The 18,736-nt window shown below is 39.6% G+C and overlaps 1 protein-coding gene across 3 annotated transcripts in view; it reads right to left on the reverse strand.

Annotated features, from left to right (window-relative positions):
- Positions 1–6,558: 6,558 nt before the first annotated feature.
- The window catches only part of AZIN1 (antizyme inhibitor 1), a 32,395-nt gene continuing 20,217 nt past the window's right edge, over positions 6,559–18,736 (reverse strand). For 2 of the 3 annotated variants that reach the window (XM_060127781.1, XM_060127782.1), the window contains 9 exons: positions 17,252–17,425; positions 15,923–16,095; positions 14,133–14,267; positions 12,703–12,784; positions 12,274–12,348; positions 11,514–11,673; positions 10,002–10,117; positions 9,461–9,675; positions 6,559–8,872 (listed from right to left, as the gene is read on the reverse strand). In XM_060127781.1, the coding sequence (XP_059983764.1) occupies positions 8,761–8,872; positions 9,461–9,675; positions 10,002–10,117; positions 11,514–11,673; positions 12,274–12,348; positions 12,703–12,784; positions 14,133–14,267; positions 15,923–16,095; positions 17,252–17,425 (1,242 nt within the window). In that variant the 3' untranslated portion in view covers positions 6,559–8,760. The remainder of the gene's footprint in view (positions 8,873–9,460; positions 9,676–10,001; positions 10,118–11,513; positions 11,674–12,273; positions 12,349–12,702; positions 12,785–14,132; positions 14,268–15,922; positions 16,096–17,251; positions 17,426–18,736) is intronic. The other variant, XM_060127784.1, reaches the window with a different exon arrangement.

Below are 18,736 nucleotides of genomic sequence, written 5' to 3' on the forward strand. Positions count from 1 at the left end.
GAGACTCCCCCCGCATCTACAGCGACTACCCGACTGCAGAGGCAGAGGAGGGCTCCGGTCCTGCTGTAGGTTCGTAGAAATTCCTAGTTAATTAAAGATCTCCATTCTCTTTTAAAAATAATAATAATAGGGCTTCCCTGGTGGCGCGGTGGTTGAGAGTCCGCCTGCCGATGCAGGGGACACAGGTTCGTGCCCCGGTCCGGGAGGATCCCACATGCCGCGGAGCAGCTGGGCCCGTGAGCCATGGCCGCTGAGCCTGAGCGTCCGGAGCCTGTGCTCTGCAACGGGAGAGGCCACAGCAGTGAGAAGCCCGCGTACTGAAAAAAAAAAATAATAATAATTCCAAAACGAGTGCTGAGCATTAGAGGAAAATTTGGAAATGTGGAGAAGAAAAAAGAAAACAAATTACTCATAATGCCTGTTTTAGAATTTTACTGTCTGACCTTCAAATACTTCATATCTGCAAATCTGTGTGTGCATCTTTTATAGAATTTTAAAAGTACAATTTTGTCAGCTTTGTGAACTCATAGGCCTTGTTTTGTTCACTGCACCATCCTCAGTGTCTAGAACACTGTTTAGCAGTGTTCTGAGTGCTCAAAAACCAATTGTTTCTACCAACATGGGATCATGCTTTTCACACTTTCAAGACCATCATTTTTAGCATGCTTAGATTTTCTTGTATGCTCCCCTGAGTAGTAAAAGACTGATGATAAAATGGTCCACTAGCCCCCTTCTAGAATTTGAAGGAATGTGTTTGGAATTTAGAATTATTCACAGTATCTGTATAAGGTGACCACCCCCCACACGCCACCACCACCAGCTGCGGGCTCTGGAACAGCACAACACCCTGTAATCAAACACACCACATTCCTGCAGCAAAATGTGTGACTATTCGCACCAACTAGGATAAATAAACACTATAAACAGCTTCATGTCCCTTCAGGCAGGTTTTGAGGCCAAATGAGTTTGCACCGAACTAAACAAAAAACTTTTGAGTTTCCAGAACATTTTGAATTTGAAGAGACTGCACTAACCTCAGGTACAAGGGTCTGAAGATGTGAGTCTCTGCTGTGTGCGCTTGTTTTCCCATTTGCCTCAGTCTGTGCTCGGTAATCACAGGTAATTGAGGTGCCAGCTGATGAGATGTGAGTGAATGTGGGGTGCCCTGTGAAGGGGTAGGATATGGTTGGATTAGACTTTTGGATGTGGCCACACCTCCTTCTCTACTCCAGGCTGCCACCTTCAAACCAATGGACGTCACCACTTGTGTGGTTGCCTTTGTTTCTTCCTGGATTCACTTCTAGGGCTACGCTTGTCCCAGTGGACCCCACCTGGGGATTTTGGAAGAGAGCCGAAGTCCCCCAAAACACCCGCACCCACCTATGACCAAAGGGGCACGACAGTAACTTCTCCAAAAGGGCATGTCATTCGGCTGACATTCTTTGGTTGTGCTGTTACCACACGCACAGAACCATGCGCAGCCTCTGGGCTGGGCCTCTCTCTGAACTCCAGACTGAGTACCCAGCCTCCCACTGATATCCCCACCCCAAAGTCACCTCAAATGCAAACATGTCCAAGACCACACTCACAAGCCTCCCCTCAAAACCTGGTCCTCTTCTCTTGTGACCAACGTGTCAGTGACCGAGCCCATTATCCAGTTACACAAGCTAGAAACTCAGAGGCATCCTCCCCCTCCGTCTCCTCCATCCTTATATCCAACTCACCACGTCTTGCCCATTTACCTCTGAAGCAGCCCTTCACTGCACCACCACCATCTGGTCCCAATGCCAGAGCCTAACCAGGCTGCCACGCCCAATTCTTGCCCTCCTCAGGTCCTTTCTCCACAATGAAGCCAGACAAATCCCTTCGAACACAAGCTCAATTACTTCCCATACACTGCAGGACCACCAGGAGAGGCTCCAATGTTTATGGCTTCACCTAGGATTTCTGCAGAATCGTTTGACAGCTCTGAAACACAGCCCACCTCGAGCTATAAAAGGAGTAACGCCACCCCTATCTTTCTTAGGATAAAAATAGAAATCCATCAAAAGGCTGGTAGAGCCCTGCCTGGGCTGGGGCATCCTACACAATGCTTGTGCTATGAGTCTCCATCCTCCAGGAGCACTGACCTTCTTCCTCAGGCCCTTGAATTTCCATCTCCTGGCCTTTGCACTGGCCGTACTCCTTGCCTGGAACATTCTCCCTCCATCTCTTCACCTACTTAACTCCACTCTTCATTCACATCTCAGGGCAACTATCATTTCACCAGGAAATCTTCCTGACCAAGCCAAGTGCCCCATCATCTGCTCTTTAGCACCAGTGCTGTTCCTTCAAAGCTGAGACTCTTTTGTAGTCTTGCATGTATTTGTTGATTCCCTCAGGACATGGTCCTGTCTGGTTTGCCCATCATGGTGTTCCCAGCACCTGGCCCAGTGCCTGGCATAAAGTCAGTACTTCTTGAATATGTATTCCATGAATCCGCTATCTTGTCTGCTCGCCCATCTTGGGACAACCCCGGAAAGGAGGCGGTGTTTGTGAGTTCATTCACCCACCCAACAAAGAGCATCTGTTATGTGCCGGGCTTTGGGGATATGAAAAAGATACAGCCATGACCTCAAGAGCTACTGGAAGATGGCAGACTGAGAAACCAGTTGACTGACTGCCTTCAAGATCTTAACTTCTAAATCGCAAAAACTGATTCATGGATCTAGCAAAGCCATAGTCACATAGAAAACATTCCCCACAGATCCAATCAGCAAGAGTCCCTTTTCTCCCAACCCACCAGCCCTAATCATTCCCTGCTTTTCGAGCTGGCCTCAACCACTTGATCCTACAAAAAGCCCAACCTGACCTTCAGACTGAGAGGGTCCAAAGGCTTGCCTGGTGTTTGGGTTCCTTGGATGCATCAAGCTATGTAAAGTTGGTTTTGTGTGGCCATAGTTATGTCATTGGTGGACCTGACATCCCAACTTAGAATTCAAAATGCACCTGGAAAAAGCCACAAAGTTTAACCACCACATTCCTTGAGTGCCCAGGTCTTCTAGCCTTTGGTTATATTGTCTCACACCCAGGAACAAGGGTCCCCCTTGGGCTCAGAGTTGTCACGGTAACTTGTCAGTGGGCTCAGCTCCAGCAGTTGTCATGGTCACTGCAAACCTGTACTCTGGGATTTGCAGTGGCAAAAGCTGTTGCTAATGGGGGTGGGTGAATGGAGGAGGGGAAGGAAGGTGAGGCAGAATCCCCTCTTCCTCCTGGCTCCGACCCACCTCGAAACCCACTGTAACAATGGATTGGGACAGAGAGGCGGAGGCTTGTGTGACGTTCAGAAACATGCTAGAACATAAGAATTTAATACTACGTGAAATCAACTAAGAAAACCGAAATTGCTCGCTGCAACTTCGAGGAGGCACTATGAGCAAAGATAATCCACGAGCGCCATCTAGTGGGAAGATCAGCCATTGCCGCCCAATCCCTGAGCCCTTCTTGAGTGGCAGCGATGTCTTCTATGTTTCCACCAACACGGAAGGCCAGCCATCTGCATCTGGGCCCTTGCTAGAAAGAGCATTTTGAGCTTAATTGCCCCTGGCACTGTGCTCTGCACTGTGGAAAGAAAGCTTCACTCATATCCTATGGATGCTTTGAATTTTGTTAACATTTTTAAAATTTGAATTTAAAGTGTTTCCCTTTTAACTCTGGCTGCTAGGAACCTCAGAGACAAAGCGTGGTCAGACTTTAGCAGCACCTTGTGATGATGACTTTTGGACTAACCTTGCCTCAGTTTTATCTAATATTTAAAGTTGTTTTCCACTTTACTGCCATATTTTTCTTTTTTTTTTAATTTTGCGGTAAGCGGGCCTCTCACTGTTGTGGCCTCTCCCGTTGCAGAGCACAGGCTCCCGACGCGCAGGCTCAGCGGCCATGGCTCACGGGCCCAGCCGCTCCGCGGCATGTGGGATCTTCCCAGACCGGGGCACGAACCCGCGTCCCCTGCATCGGCAGGCAGACTCTCAACCACTGCGCCACCAGGGAAGCCCAACTGCCATATTCTTACCTAGTTTCTATCTTTTTTTTTTTTTTTTGGCTGCATTGGATCTTAGTTGCAGCACATGGAATCTTTCCTTGTGGTGCACAGGCTTCTCTCTGGTTGTGGTGCACGGGCTCTAGAACACACAGGCTCAGTAGTTGTGGGCTTAGTTGCTCGTCAGCATGTGGGATCTTAGTTCCCCCACCAGGGATCGAATCTGTGTCCCCTGCATTACAAGGTGGATTCTTAACCACTGGACTACCAGGGAAGTCCCCTCTAGTTTCTATCTTATATGAAGGATATTTCAAAGAATTTTTGGAAGAAGGTAGAGTCACCAGTAATTCCACACAGTCTCCACTACCAAAGCATCTTATTCAGGAGTCATCAGGAGCAAGAGGGTTCTAAGCCCCAGGGAGATTCAATGAGCAGGAACCCAGGAGATATAATGGCAAACACATACTGAAATTTTACTACATGCTGAGCACTTTTCTAAGCACTTTAAATGTAAAAACTCATTGAATTCTTACAATCCTATTTTTTATAGATGAAGAAATGAAACTCAAAGTTTGGGGGCAATTTGTTATACATCAATACATGGAAGAGGTAACTGAGGATCAGAGAAGTTAAATAACTTGTCCAAGGTCACACAGCTAGTAAGTGGTAGAAATGGAGTTACGATACCCCAAGTCCACGTTCTTAACCACTAGGCTCTACTGCTGCTTCATGAAGTCTGAGTCAGGCAGCAGCCGAGGCCAGAATGGGGAAAAGCAGCTTTGTTTCAGGGTCGCAGACTGAAAGAGGAACTCACAAGCTGAGCTGTGTGGCACAGAACCACCTGCAGTTGTTGGTGTGTAATTGAGGTTGTGTGGATATTACACAGTTGCTGACTCTTGTCCAGCCCAGCATCCTGGATGAGGGATGCGGGGGACCCTGAAGGGTCAGACCACTTACTGTAGCAGGCCGAAAGATAAAGTGGGGGCAGGTCCATCCCTCAGAATCCAGAAGTGAGCTGAAAGCCTCTAGGAGGCCTCCTGAGATGGAAGTGCCACGTGGGCCGGGATTTAGGGTATTTTGTATACTGCTGTCCCAGCAAAGTGGGTGATGGCCGTCTGGGGGCTGAGTTGCGGGAAGAGAGAGGTTAAAGTGTTGACAATAAAAAGGGGCCACTCAGGTTGAGTGGTGGTGACAGAAAAAAAAAGGAGTGGTGACAGAATTGTAAGCACAGGCGAACAGGATGAAGTCTGGCACCGTCATTTAGGAAAAACTCTAACTGGAATCTGGGGCTGAATCTAATAAGATCCTGCTGGTTTACCAAAGGATCTTTCTTCTCTTGCACTCTCATGCAACCCCTTTTTTTTTTTTTTTGCGTTACACGGGCCTCTCACTGTTGTGGCCTCTCCCGTTGCGGAGCACAGGCTCCGGACGCGCAGGCTCAGTGGCCATGGTTCACGGGCCCAGCCGCTCCGCGGCACGTGGGATCTTCCCAGACCAGGGCACGAACCTGTGTCCCCTGCATCGGCAGGCGGACTCTCAACCACTGCGCCACCAGGGAAGCCCCAACCCCTTTTTTCTATTGCCAATACATGATCACTTCGTCTGTTAGCCAGCTGTGGATTAACTTTGCACTTTCCCATAATTGACCCAGTGCTAAATTTCTTCCTAATCCATCAACTACAAAGGGTTTTGACAAGCATAAGCGGTATTATGGTAGAATCAGGATTTCAAAGATTAAAATGGAACTGCTTTTGAAACTGAAGCCAATATAGGTATAGGTCATGGAATTCAGGAGTAAGAAAGATGGTGCTTACCTGCTCCAAGACAACACACAAAAGCTGGTAGCTTATCCCTTTAAGTAGGTAAAGATCAGCCTCCAGCAAAAGCTAGACTAGAACTAGTTTTTGTTTCTTACCCCTAGGCCAGGTTTCTTCCCCTGAAAGCCTGCATCTGCAAACACTTTATACCATACTTCTATCCCTACTTCAGGATGGATGAGGCAGGGATTAAAGTATTTGTAAGATTTATTCACAACTTGAATATGCAAGATTAAGATTTTTTTTTCTGATTTCATACTTTCAAGCCAATTAAGCAAGCATCCTTTACTACATTACTGCTCAAGTTGCTAATAACTACTGTGAGGAAATCAAGAGTAACTCCCCAAAAAGAGACAAAAAAACCCAAAAAAAACTGGTGTGGCTTTTTCAACCCAAATTTGCATTCAATATCAGCGCCCACATTTACTTGGAAGGAATATCTAGCTTAATTTATACAGAACTATTTAAGTATAAGTTTAAACCTGTTAGGAAGCTGGTGAATATGTGACCCAAAGAAAAATCTTTGGGCTCACATATATATTGGACTTTATCAAAGCCTTCAGTATTCCGTATGTAATATCCAGAATCATTTTACCAGATTCAATTTGTTACTATGTGATAAAGCAAGATTCTGAAAGAATGCTTACAAGTTAACACACAAAGCTGATATGTACAATTACAAGTCTTTCACGACAGAAGCCAAAGCAAAGCAAAACTAAAATGTAAGGAGGAATAAAAACATTTTATCTGTGTATTCAGAATCACACACAAGTTACCTTTACAGTTCAATTTACTATATAGAAATCATTTGGGTTTTATAGTTTCAGTTAAATTCTGAACTAAGATTACAATAGTTTAAAAAAATTGTTAACATTAATTATTTTAAGCAAACCAAATAGAAATACATAAGTTCAAACTTCAGATTTATGGCAAACAGCCTTCAAATACAACACAGATATTTCTTAAAGTTACCGTATCATTCATGTCTTACTTGCAACTCTGAGCTGTTATACACAGAATAGCTCTCCTATAAATATGGCAAAATCGACACGCCATGAAACTCAAAGTTGTATAGTCAGGCCAATGACTCAAAGTTGTACCATCTCTTAAAAGATTTGGCATTTCTGGACCAAAAAGCACAAGTAAAGAAGGTTAGGAACAATTCCTCCTCATTACAGTTAAAAAAAGTTGCATGGTAGCTTGGAATTTTGCATAAAACCCCACATTACATCTTGGAAAAGCCCAAAGGTAATTTAGATGACAACAGATTGGGGTCTTTTTTTTTTAATTAATAGGACCCACAAAATTCAAATGGGAATTAATCAAATCAAAAATATTAAGCACCTACTGGTTTAAGAGATTGAAATTTATTAGAGATTCATGATCAATTTCTTTCCACCTTGAAATCAAGGTGTAAAAACCAGCTATTAAGTGCATTCCAAACTTCTCCTATGTAGCACAGGTAGAATTTTCTGTCCATTGGCACCAAAGTGAAGTCACATTTCCTCTTGGTAGACAGAAATTCCACATCTGAACATAGAGTAAGTTAGGAAAAAATGACCCCTGTTGCTTATTACTATTGTGATTCTGAGATCTAGGATAACTAATATACTAGCAGTGAACAACGCAAATTCCTGGCAACAACTGTCATGTTAGTGACTCTAACTCACTTCCCCCAATCACCATAAAATTTTAGTATGAAAAGAATTAAAACTACACTAAGCTGAACAAATGGGAAATAACAAGAAGCTAAGTGAACAGCTAAAACAAAACAAACCCTAAGTCTGAAATCACTGCAATTGAGAAACTGAAAATAGGTGTGCTTCTCCCCACCCCACCTCACAATTTTCAATTTAAATAATATTCCGTGCAAAGGAGCATCAGGTTTCTGGATATAGATGTAGCCCTTCTTTAAGATTTAGTGCGCTGCAGTTTTCTGCAATTTTATTTCCCTCCCCCAAAGTTTTTTCAAGGTACTTAAGAGAATCTTCCATTTCAGTCAAAAGATTTGTGATTCAAAGATTTACTAAGGTACTCTATGCATTCTATCTGTACAGAAACACCTATTAATTATTACAATTGGTTTATGAAGGATTAACATTTTTGGTGTTAAAATTGTTAAACAACATGCTTACTGCACATCAACTCTCCATAATGAATCTCAACTTCACAATGATTTACCAAACATTTTACTTAAATTACTAATTAAATAACTGAAAAATGTACTGAGCCAAACTAAACTTAAATGGGCTATAAAGGAAAATAACCTTCTAAACAGTCCATATACACATCTATTTCAAAACTACCTTTGCTAGCTAGCCCCTTTCCCAAAGTTTTAGCCTGAAAAAACAGTAAAATCTACACAAAATTTTATTGCAATCATACAAGGGTTACATTAGGTCAAATACAACAAATACTATGATGCAATTGTACATTTATTAAACTACAGTTCAAAGCACAAATTTACACATTCTAAATACACTAAACGTATCTAATGAAATCACACTGGTCTTCCACTGACATTTGATATATCTGGGTGAAAGACATTAACTTTACAAGACTTTTTAAACACGAATCCTTAGTATAAAAACTGTGTACTTGTATGTAAACGGTTTAATGGGGAACCCAATTAATGGGCTTCCATCTCCACTAAGTCATCCATTTTGTTGCATATTTTATTTTAAACGCTTAAGGGGTGGGGCAAACTGATAAGTTTAAATGTGGATACATTACCTTAATCTCCCAATTACCCCCAGTGAATTATAGGTGAGAGCTAATTTTGTCTGGTCCCAAACAGCTATTACTAGTAGTTTTTGTTTCCAAGAGAATTAACAGAATAAGATTGTTCAAATTTTTTCCACACTGGAATGTAGACCAGACAAGCTTAACCTGCAACTTCATATCTAAAAAAGCGTTAATGCCTGCTTAAGCTTCAGTGGAAAAGTTGTCTTCCTGGCTCAACTGAATGCAAGAAGGCACAAAGAAGAAGTTCTTCATCATTGTGTCTGAAGTAATTCCAGCATCTTGCATCTCATACCTACATAAGAAAAAAGAAAATTTGAATTTAAGGATAAAGAGCACACAACCACATAACAAATGGACAATGAAATAGGACTGTAAAATAAGTGGTCTTCCAATTACTCTTTTTTTTTTAAATTTTCATTTATTTGGTTGTGTTGGGTCTTCATTGCCGCACGCGGGCTTTCTCTAATTACATCAAGCAGGGGCTACTCTTCATTGCGGTGCGCGGGCTTCATTGCAGTGGTTGCTCTTGTTGCGGAGCTCAGGCTTTAGGCGTGCGGGCTTCAGTAGTTGTGGCACATGGGCTCAGCAGTTGTGGCTCACGGGCTCAGCAGTTGTGGCTCACGGGCTCAGTAGCTCCGCAGCATGTGGGATCTTCCTGGGCTCAAACTTCCAGGGCTCAAGCTTCCAGGGCTCAAACCCGTGTCCCCTGCATTGGCAGGCAGACTCTTAACCACTGCGTCACCAGGCAAGTCCCCCAATTACTCTTAAAAGATCATTTTGCTATTACTTTTAAGTTGTGCGTTCATTACAGAATTAAAATTAGCAAACATTCTGTCACCTCAAATACCCAATCTGCTTTAAAACAAAAACAACATCTTACCAATCACTGTATGACATCATATAATAAATAGCTGGCCTCTGAAAATCATTAAAAGCAGATGGTTCATGGAAAGAATCTGCTCCCATATTATCAAAGATAAGCCAATCTCCCACATTCAGCTCAGGAAGAAGACAGTTTTCCATAATTTGATCAAGCTCATCACAGGATGGACCCCAAAGGCTGCTTGTAAACAGAGGCTCATCTTCCTTGTATTTCTGTAGGAGAAAAAAAGGTTGTTGTTTTGTTAGGTTTTTACTCAGGCAGGCACTGAATTTGAAGGTGGATAAGAGCATTTTTTCACTATCTCAGATCAAATGTGCCCCTGGAAGAAAGGCCTAGAACCAGCGGCAGTGATACTCCTTAACTCTATCTAAGGAAGCAACTAAAGGAACTCAGCCAGAGATATGCAAATCCTCAAAAAAGGGGCAACCTTCCCCCATCCTAAAATATTTCTCCAAAAATTGGGATGTATCTTAAAAATAACAGCTCGTTCATAAACTGCCATATAAGCAGTTTTTATATTATATGTAATAAAACTTGCCTTGTGAACCTCTGGAATGGTATTTAAGTCCTCAGACAGTTTACTTGCAAAAGAACCATAAACACCATCGTTCATATAATACATGAAGGTTGGTTCATCACTTCCGGTTTTTCCTACTGAAATGAAACAGGAAAAGTAAAGATGAGTTTAGAGTAAAACATCTAAAAGGTGTATTAAAGTCTGAATTAGTATTTACAGAACTGACTTGTAGGTTTCACATTCCTCAAAACATAAACACCGATATATATATACTGACATACCTTAAAACTGTTAGCCTAAAATACTGAACACACTTCACAAAGGAGGATAACCAATGAAGACATGAAAAAAGTGCTCTACATCATTTGTCACCAGGTAAATGCAAATTAAAACTACACACTGAAATACAACCACCATACGCCTACTGAATGGATAAAATTTAAAACACTGACACCCCCCACACACAAAAAGTCAGTAAAGGTGGGGAGCAACCAGAACTTGCATATATACATTGTCATTGGAGGGGCAAAATAGTAACACCATTCTGAAATCTTTGCAGACACCTACTCTGTGACCCAGCAATTCTATTCTTAATCATTTACCTAAGAGAAATGAAAAATGTCCACAATTCCAGTAGTACAAGAATGTAGTAATAGTTTTACTCTTTTTTTTTTTTTTGTGGTATGCCGGCCTCTCACTGTTGTGGCCTCTCCCGTTGCGGAGCACAGGCTCCGGATGCGCAGGCTCAGCGGCCATGGCTCACGGGCCCAGCCGCTCCGCGGCATGTGGGATCTTCCCAGACCGGGGCATGAACCTGTAACCCCTGCATCGGCAGGCGGACTCTTAACCACTGCGCCACCAGGGAAGCCCTAGTTTTATTCTTAATAGCCCAAAACTGGGAACAATCAAATAATCATCAGCAAGAGAATGGATACAATGAATATACAATGTATATTCATTCAGAAAATGGAATATTAATTGGCAATAAATGTAAAACAAAATGGTTCAGACATTATACTGAGCTGTCTTAAACAGAAGAATATATGTTATATGACCTCATTTATATGAAGTTCAAGAGCAGCCCAAACTAATCTATGGTGGAAAAATAATCAGAGTGATTATCTGGCAAAGGAACAAAACTGAGAAAAAACTTTAAGATACGAAAATTATTTGTAGCTTGATAGAGATGACAGTGTAAGCCTTCATTAACTTGTCAAATCATACATTTAAGACTGTACTGGTTCCTAAGGGGAATCAATCACGTGGGTAAGTTTATCTAAAATAAGCCTATCTCAACATCAGTATCAAGGAGAGTTGGATTCAGAAAGTCTTATTATGGAATGGGACCTTGGCTAGGGCATTTTGAAAAGCTCCCTAGCTGCTGCCTACTGATGGATGAAGACCACCCACAACTTTATAATCCATGAAATGTCCTACAGTAAATTTGTACCTGAGTAGTATCTGATGAACTCATCTTCGAACTAACTGGAATTACCTACTAACAGAAACAAAACTATAAACTTTTTAACTTACCTCCAGAGGAAAACTTATTTTCAACAACTTTCTTTGCAATGATATTAACTGCAAGTGTAAATGCAGAAGACACATAGTAGCTTCCGGGTTCAGAAATTATCTTAATGCCGGATCCTTCAGGAAAGTAGACATCCAACAAAGGGCTGATAACATGATTAACCTATGGATTTAAAACCCCACATTATGGTTTTAATATTGGATTAGATAATTCACAATATTAAGAGACTAATAGCTATTAAATTTTCTACGAAAATTAAGTATTTGAATTATAGACCATGAAGCTTTGTGATAAAGCAGGCTTTGAAGTCATCAAAGTTTATTTTCTAACTATCATAATGGCATTAAAAAAAAAATTTTCTTAACTCCAATGGCTAATGGCTACTGGTGATTGTTTAAAGTCATGTCTCTATATTCAATCACTATCAATGAAGGAACAAAATTTCAAATCAGTTTCTATATATTAGGAAGGTGAGGAGTGGTGTGTATCTGGATAAAATAGCTCAAGCTCTCCAAGTTATGAATTCATCTGTGCCATCAAGTACTGAAAATAGAAACTTTCTGTGATAAAATTATGCTATAGGGTTTAAACTTTTCAAAGTTAAGCTATCTTCTCATTGCCTATTCATTTTCTTAGAATAAAATTTTAAACAATGTTACACCTTTAGTTGCTGCTGTAAAAACTCTCGTCTACAAATCTACCAGGTAAGCAGTAAAGAATGAGAGATTATTCCAGTATGTCCACCCACTGAACAAGGTTTACCTCTTCCAATTGAAATTCGGTTCCTGTGAAGCCTCCACCAATGTCTAACATGTTCATTGTGAAGCCAAATTCTCCCTAGAGATGTGGAGGGGGGAAAATCTTTAAATGCTTTTCCAAATTGTAATGCATATAGGGACATTTCAAAAAAAAAAGGGAGGTAAATAATCTCTGTTCTGACCTTTAGTAAATTTCTTGCTTTCTACTAACAGAAGCAGATTCATTCAATGTTATATATATTGTCTTCCTGATGTTTCTGTATTATCTTTAGACATATGCAAGTAAATTACTATTTAATCCCTTCACACCCATTTTTAAAAATGTGCATGTCATAAAAAAGAATGAATGAGCGTACTTCAGAGGTAGAAAACCACTGAATCTTAGATAACATCCTGGCTTAAAATATCAAAATAATTTAAGGGAAAAACTTACAGCCATGTCAAATACACATCGAGCATCAGATAAAGCATGTACATATACTTGAGATTCTTTGCAAGCACTTGAAACATGAAATCTGAAAGAAATAAGAGTAATAAATTTGAAGCTGCTGCAAGTTTTAGAGGCCTTTCCTGTAAGTCCTTTCTCATTCACCATACTGACACAAAAAATATTCACATTAACCTTACCAAATATTTAAAGCATTAGAAGCACGAGCCTCTAATCATCCAAGTTACAATACCAGCCTTTTAGAAAAGTATTATCCAATATTAGGATAATACTGTAATTTTATAAACAATTTTTTATAAGTTATCAGTTATGCTTCATGACTATCAGATAGGGACATGCTTTTTATGCATATATGGTAAAGTAACAAGCATCACCCTACAAAACCTTTAATTTGAACGCACAATTTTATCTAAAAATATAAAAATGTATCTACTGTGAAATAAATACAAGTGAACATTAATACAGCTGAGTAGTACTGATACTGGTTAGTATTCATTAACAGTGATACTTATCAATGATTCAGACTATTTAAATTTAAATAGGGAATTCCCTAGCGGTCCAGTGGTTAGGACTCCATGCTTCCACTGCAGGCGGCCCGGGTTCAATCCCTGGTTGAGGAACAAAGATCCCACAAACTGCATGGTGCAGCCAAAAAATAAAATAAAATAAATTGAATTGAAATATGGTTCTTTCTGTACCCTGACTGTGGCAGTGGTTACAAAAATATGTTAAAATTCATAGAAGAATGTACCCCAAATCAATTTTCCCGTGTGTTAACAATAAAATTTAGCTGAACTATGAAAACTCTCCAATACTGTTGATATTATCAAGTATGGTAGATTTAAGCTTAACAGTGGTGATTCTTTATCCATCTTTATGAGCAATTTTAAAATTTGGAGCATTAAGCTGCTCCAAATTTGATTCAGATCATGGTTCTGAAACTATGATCAAAATCATTAACTCTCTGGGTCTTAGTTTCCTCACACAGAAAGCTGAGAGGGTAAAACAAAGTCTACTGATTTTTTGAAGTGCTCCTGAGGAATTAAAAAGAAGAGAAAAAGTCTTAGGATAGGAAAAAGAAAAAATGAAATGACATCTCCAACAACTTAGAAGCTGAATGCCATTTTGGTATTCATTAGAATTCTAGTAAATCCCTCCATTCAATTTAAAAAGAGGTGATTTACATTACTAGCTGAATTGTTATTTACTATTTTCTCTCTTTACTGGGTGAGGGGAAGGTACAGGTACAAAACAGTATGAAGGATAAGCATATTTAGTTGCTTTCCTGAACTAAGGGAAATGTGTATATTAAACCCAAAGTTGAATCTATTAGAGTTCATGCAAATGAAATTCTAAATCAGTAACATAAAGACAAAGATTATCATCACAAAATGAAGTTTAAAACAAATACTCACTTAACCCCAATAATTTGGACATCAAGTTCCTTAGCACATTCCAAAAGATGCCTACAGTTCTTCAGGGTAGTGCCAAACTTCATGTTACCCTCTTCACCTCCAATATTATCTTCTGTTGCAATATGTAGTAAGACCCTAAGAGAAGGGGAAGATGATTGGGGCAGAGTTGGTTTACATCATCATCAGCACATGTGAAGCCTGAAGATTGTAGGAAGTGTGTTGATTATGTTGTCAGCGCTCCAAAATCCAGCGTCGGATGAATCAAGTGAACCTAATGAAAAACAATCCTGTATAGAGAAAAAACTAGCAATTAGGGCCTAAAGCATGAAGCTTACAAGGATGGGAATTTGGAAAATGCAGGAAGTTAAGACTCTGTTGTAGCATCAAGAGTCGGTTGGGCTCTGTAATGAAAGACATTACTTTCAAATCAAGTCCATCAGTCCATAAATCCACCTAGAAAGACTAAATTGAATAGCAATGCCATCGTTGTCTTTCAGTAAAAACGATCAGGGCTTTAAATGTTCCAAATTTCCTAAATTGTTCTAGTTAGCGAAACTTCTACCACTTATTCTGAACATTCCTCCCATTAATTTTGTACAACTAACAAAAAAATTAGGAAGTCCTAAGTTATTTTACGTATCTCAACAGCAGCCTTTTAGACTGCTGATTCAAATCTATTTGGTATCTCCTTCCAAACCACGCCAACCAAGGCAAAATGATCATGACTATCAGGCAATCTCCAAGTAATTACAAACCACTAAAAAAATGCAATTATACAAAAATGCTGTTTGTAAAAGCAAAATTATTCTACCTACAAGTAGAACCAGCTCTATCAAGAATATACCATTCCATTTATAATCTAATACAGTAAACACCCCAAATCAGGTCACAGAAAAGGAAGACTCCCCCACCACCACCCCCAGAAGACTTTTAAGAGAGACAAGCGGTTCCCTAGAACCACTTTATCAAAAAACTGGCCTTTATCAAAACAAAGGTTTTCAGAGTAATAAATCCTGTCAGGATACCTTTCTAAGAATACCATTAAAGTCAATAAGAAAATTATGAATACAAGGGAAATATGGATATGATACACATTTTCGGCAACATATAACATACACAATAACCTATTAAAAAGGAAACAATTTTGTACTAATATACTTTCAGTATATTGTAAAATCCTCTTGATATACCAATTCATGGCAATATTAATTTTGCCTTAAATTTTTTTGCTTTTAAAAAGTGAAGTTTTTAGTTAAAAAAGTAACTCTTGGGATGCATATAGGTACAAGTAAAAACATTAAACTTCCTGTTTGAGGAGAAGGGCCTTCAAGAAATCCCAGGAATCTATGGACTAGGCTCCTAAGACACTGACACAAAGGACAACCATTCAAGAAACCACATCTAAAAGGGCAGATTAAACCCTCAGCTAACCAGAAAAAAGCTGACCAAAACACATCCTGTTCCCAATATGACAAATAACTAGCATGGTTAATGTAATTGTGAGAATATAGCTGTGGCTCTAATTTGATTATCCTACCAACCAGATTCTCTTCCTTGAATTAAAGATTATAAATTCATATCCCAAAATGCCCTTATCTCATTCCAGCTCCACAGGAAGGATCAGAAGTAGCCAATAAAATGCTAGTAGCATTTTCCATAAAGGAACTTGAAATAAGTCACAGTAATCACAACATATACCACTGCTCTACATAAATGCCCCCTTTTCCCAGGCTAAAGACAACCCCAAACCCTAGGTAATAATAGTCCCATGTACCTAGTTTTACACTTACTTGGCATTTGGGTGATTACGTGCAATTTTCTTCAATTCGACTTCATTGTCACATGTCATGATATTCACTCCAACTTTTGCTGCATACTTTATTTGAGACACTTGCTTGCAAGGACTTATGTAAATGATGTTTTCTGGAGATACACCCAATTCTTGCACTAAAGCCATTTCAGTCTAAAAACAGATTTTAAACAGTGTCATCTAAAAGGCAAGCTTTCTATTACTTTTCAATCACTACCCCATACCTTTATTTTTGGGTTAAATTCAAATTACATAAGGTTAAATTAGGATTATGTATGTCATAGTTCAGATTCCGGTAATGCTTACCATACTGTACTCTGTTAAAAACCTTTTAAAAAGGTATATAGGGACTTCCCTGGTGGTGCAGCGGTTAAGAATCCACCTGCCAATGCAGGGGACACAGGTTCGAGCCTTGGTCCGGGAAGATCCCACAAGCTGCGGAGCAACTAAGCCTGTGCACCACAACTACCGAGCCTGCACCCTAGAGCCCGCAAGCCACAACTACAACTACTGAAGCCTGTACGCCCAGGCCCATGCTCCGCAATGAACAGAAGCCACCACAATGAGAAGCCTGCACACCACAACAAAGAGCAGCCCCTGCTTGCACTAGAGAAAGCCCACACGCAGCAACAAAGACCCAAAGCAGCCAAAAAATAAAATTAAAATTAAATACTGATCCTATTTTTTTTTAAAAAGGTATACAGGCATATCTCATTTTATTGCACTTTGCAGATACTGCATTTTTACAATTGAAGATTTGTGGCAACCATGTGTTGAGCAAGTCTACTGGCACCATTTTTTCAACAGCATTATTTTATTTGATGTATGTACATTATATTTTAGACATAATGCTATTGCACACTTAATAGACCACAATATAGTATAAACATAACTTTTATATGGACTGAGAAACCAAAATATTCATGTGACTTACTTTATTGCAGTGGTCTAGAATACAATCTGCAGTACCTCTGAGGTACGCCTGTAATTACCATCAGAGAAATCTCATAGTTTAGGATATTATCTTGCTGTCATAAGAAGTAATTTGGTCAAGCTAGCTCTAGGCTAAAAATGAGGAATAACAGTTTTTGATTAAAGAAAAATAAAGCTTATAAAATCTCATCTCACTGAAACGTTCCTTGAAAGTTTGTAAATTTCCAATATTAAACTGCAAATTTAAACAAGAGTTAAGAAACACATTCAAAAGTCAAAACTTCCTTGCAACTGTTCTCCTACTGCTGTGGGTCACCAAAAATTAGTCAATTTTAAAATGTTGCAGTTTAGTAATAAAGTAATGAAAATGACTTACTTTATTGGAACAAGCAAATCCAGTTCCAAGAGCTGCCAGAATCTCAAGTACAGCTGGAGTGGAGTTGCACTTTACTGTGTAGAATGGCTTTATCTGAGCCACTATGTTCTGCCACTGACTGTGTTTCTTCACAATCTTTCCAAGATCTCCCACAAAAAATGCATTTTTCCCTGTCTATTATGGTTATGAAAAAGAAAAACATAAAAAACTATAGAAAACAGAGTATCATAAATAGGAAATAACTCCCTTTTCCTCCACAAATGAGCCAAAATAAACATTTACATACTACCACACTTAAGGCTTGTTTCTTTTTAAATTTGACTCTGTGCTGTGCTATGCTATGCTGGTATAGAAAATATTCTCTTCGATAAAAAAAAATTTATCAGTTATAGTAACTTTCTACTTCAGAATTGACTCAATTTTACTTTTGGGGAGTGGAGGGGAAGGAGACTACCTATTTCCTTCCATGCTTTCCTTAACCGTTTAAAATAAACCTACTTTAGCAGTATACAATCTAATTTCCTAATACGGTGAGTTGAATGAGGAAACCTAAACAAAAAGCTGTATCTCCATTATGAATTTCACTTAAAGACAGTAAAACAAGGAAACAAAAGAAACCAATTTTTAAGGAGATAAAGTTGGTAGTTTGTGTGCATATAGGTGGCAAACTTGAATTTAAAAATACAGAAGTACACTAAATGTCAGATAAATCTGAGTAAGGATATTCTTCCCTCAAAAGAAAGAAAACTGGGGGATTTCCCGGGAGGTCCAGTGGTTCGGACTTGCGCTTTCACTGTTGTGGCCTGGGTTCAATCCCTGGTTGGAGAACTAAGATCCCACAAACCACATAGCGTGACACAAACAAACAAACAGATTTTAATTAGGGATTGGGAGAGATGTGTAATGATTTCGAAGTTGGGGCTACTCTAGGGGTAGAGAGATGACTATGCATGTCATCCAGAGCATAAATTACCCAATGTTAGATGGAAGACAAAATAATCTTATTAAAAACATACAACATCCAAATATTGTTTGAAAAGCCATGAAGCTATTACTGTTTTCTATAGTCCACATTATTTGAAGGTATACATTACTGGAACATACTGACCAAGAAACAGACACAACCAGAAATTATGGGTTACGGGTGGCACATATAGGACAGTTGTACTGAAGTTACCCCATCCTTAAAAAACATGCTGCCATCCCCAGGAAGTGTGTTGTAAAAGTGACTAAGACTAGTGACATCAGAGAATTAACTGTAGAATGACTTAGCTATAGAACAGACTGAACGGTAGGACAAGCGTCACTCTTCCTCACCCCCCAAAAAGAATTCTGATGGCAGAAGAGAGAAATAACAGGATTTTGCTGGTGTGTGAGAAGACTTAAGCACGTTTGTAAAGGTCAAGAGAAGAAGAAAGTTTTTTGGATATCCTATTACTGAACACCAGTAACACAAAAACAATTCTTCGAATTTGGGGAATATGG

Source organism: Lagenorhynchus albirostris, chromosome 17 (assembly GCF_949774975.1).
Source record: "Lagenorhynchus albirostris chromosome 17, mLagAlb1.1, whole genome shotgun sequence".
Lineage (NCBI taxonomy): Eukaryota > Metazoa > Chordata > Mammalia > Artiodactyla > Delphinidae > Lagenorhynchus > Lagenorhynchus albirostris.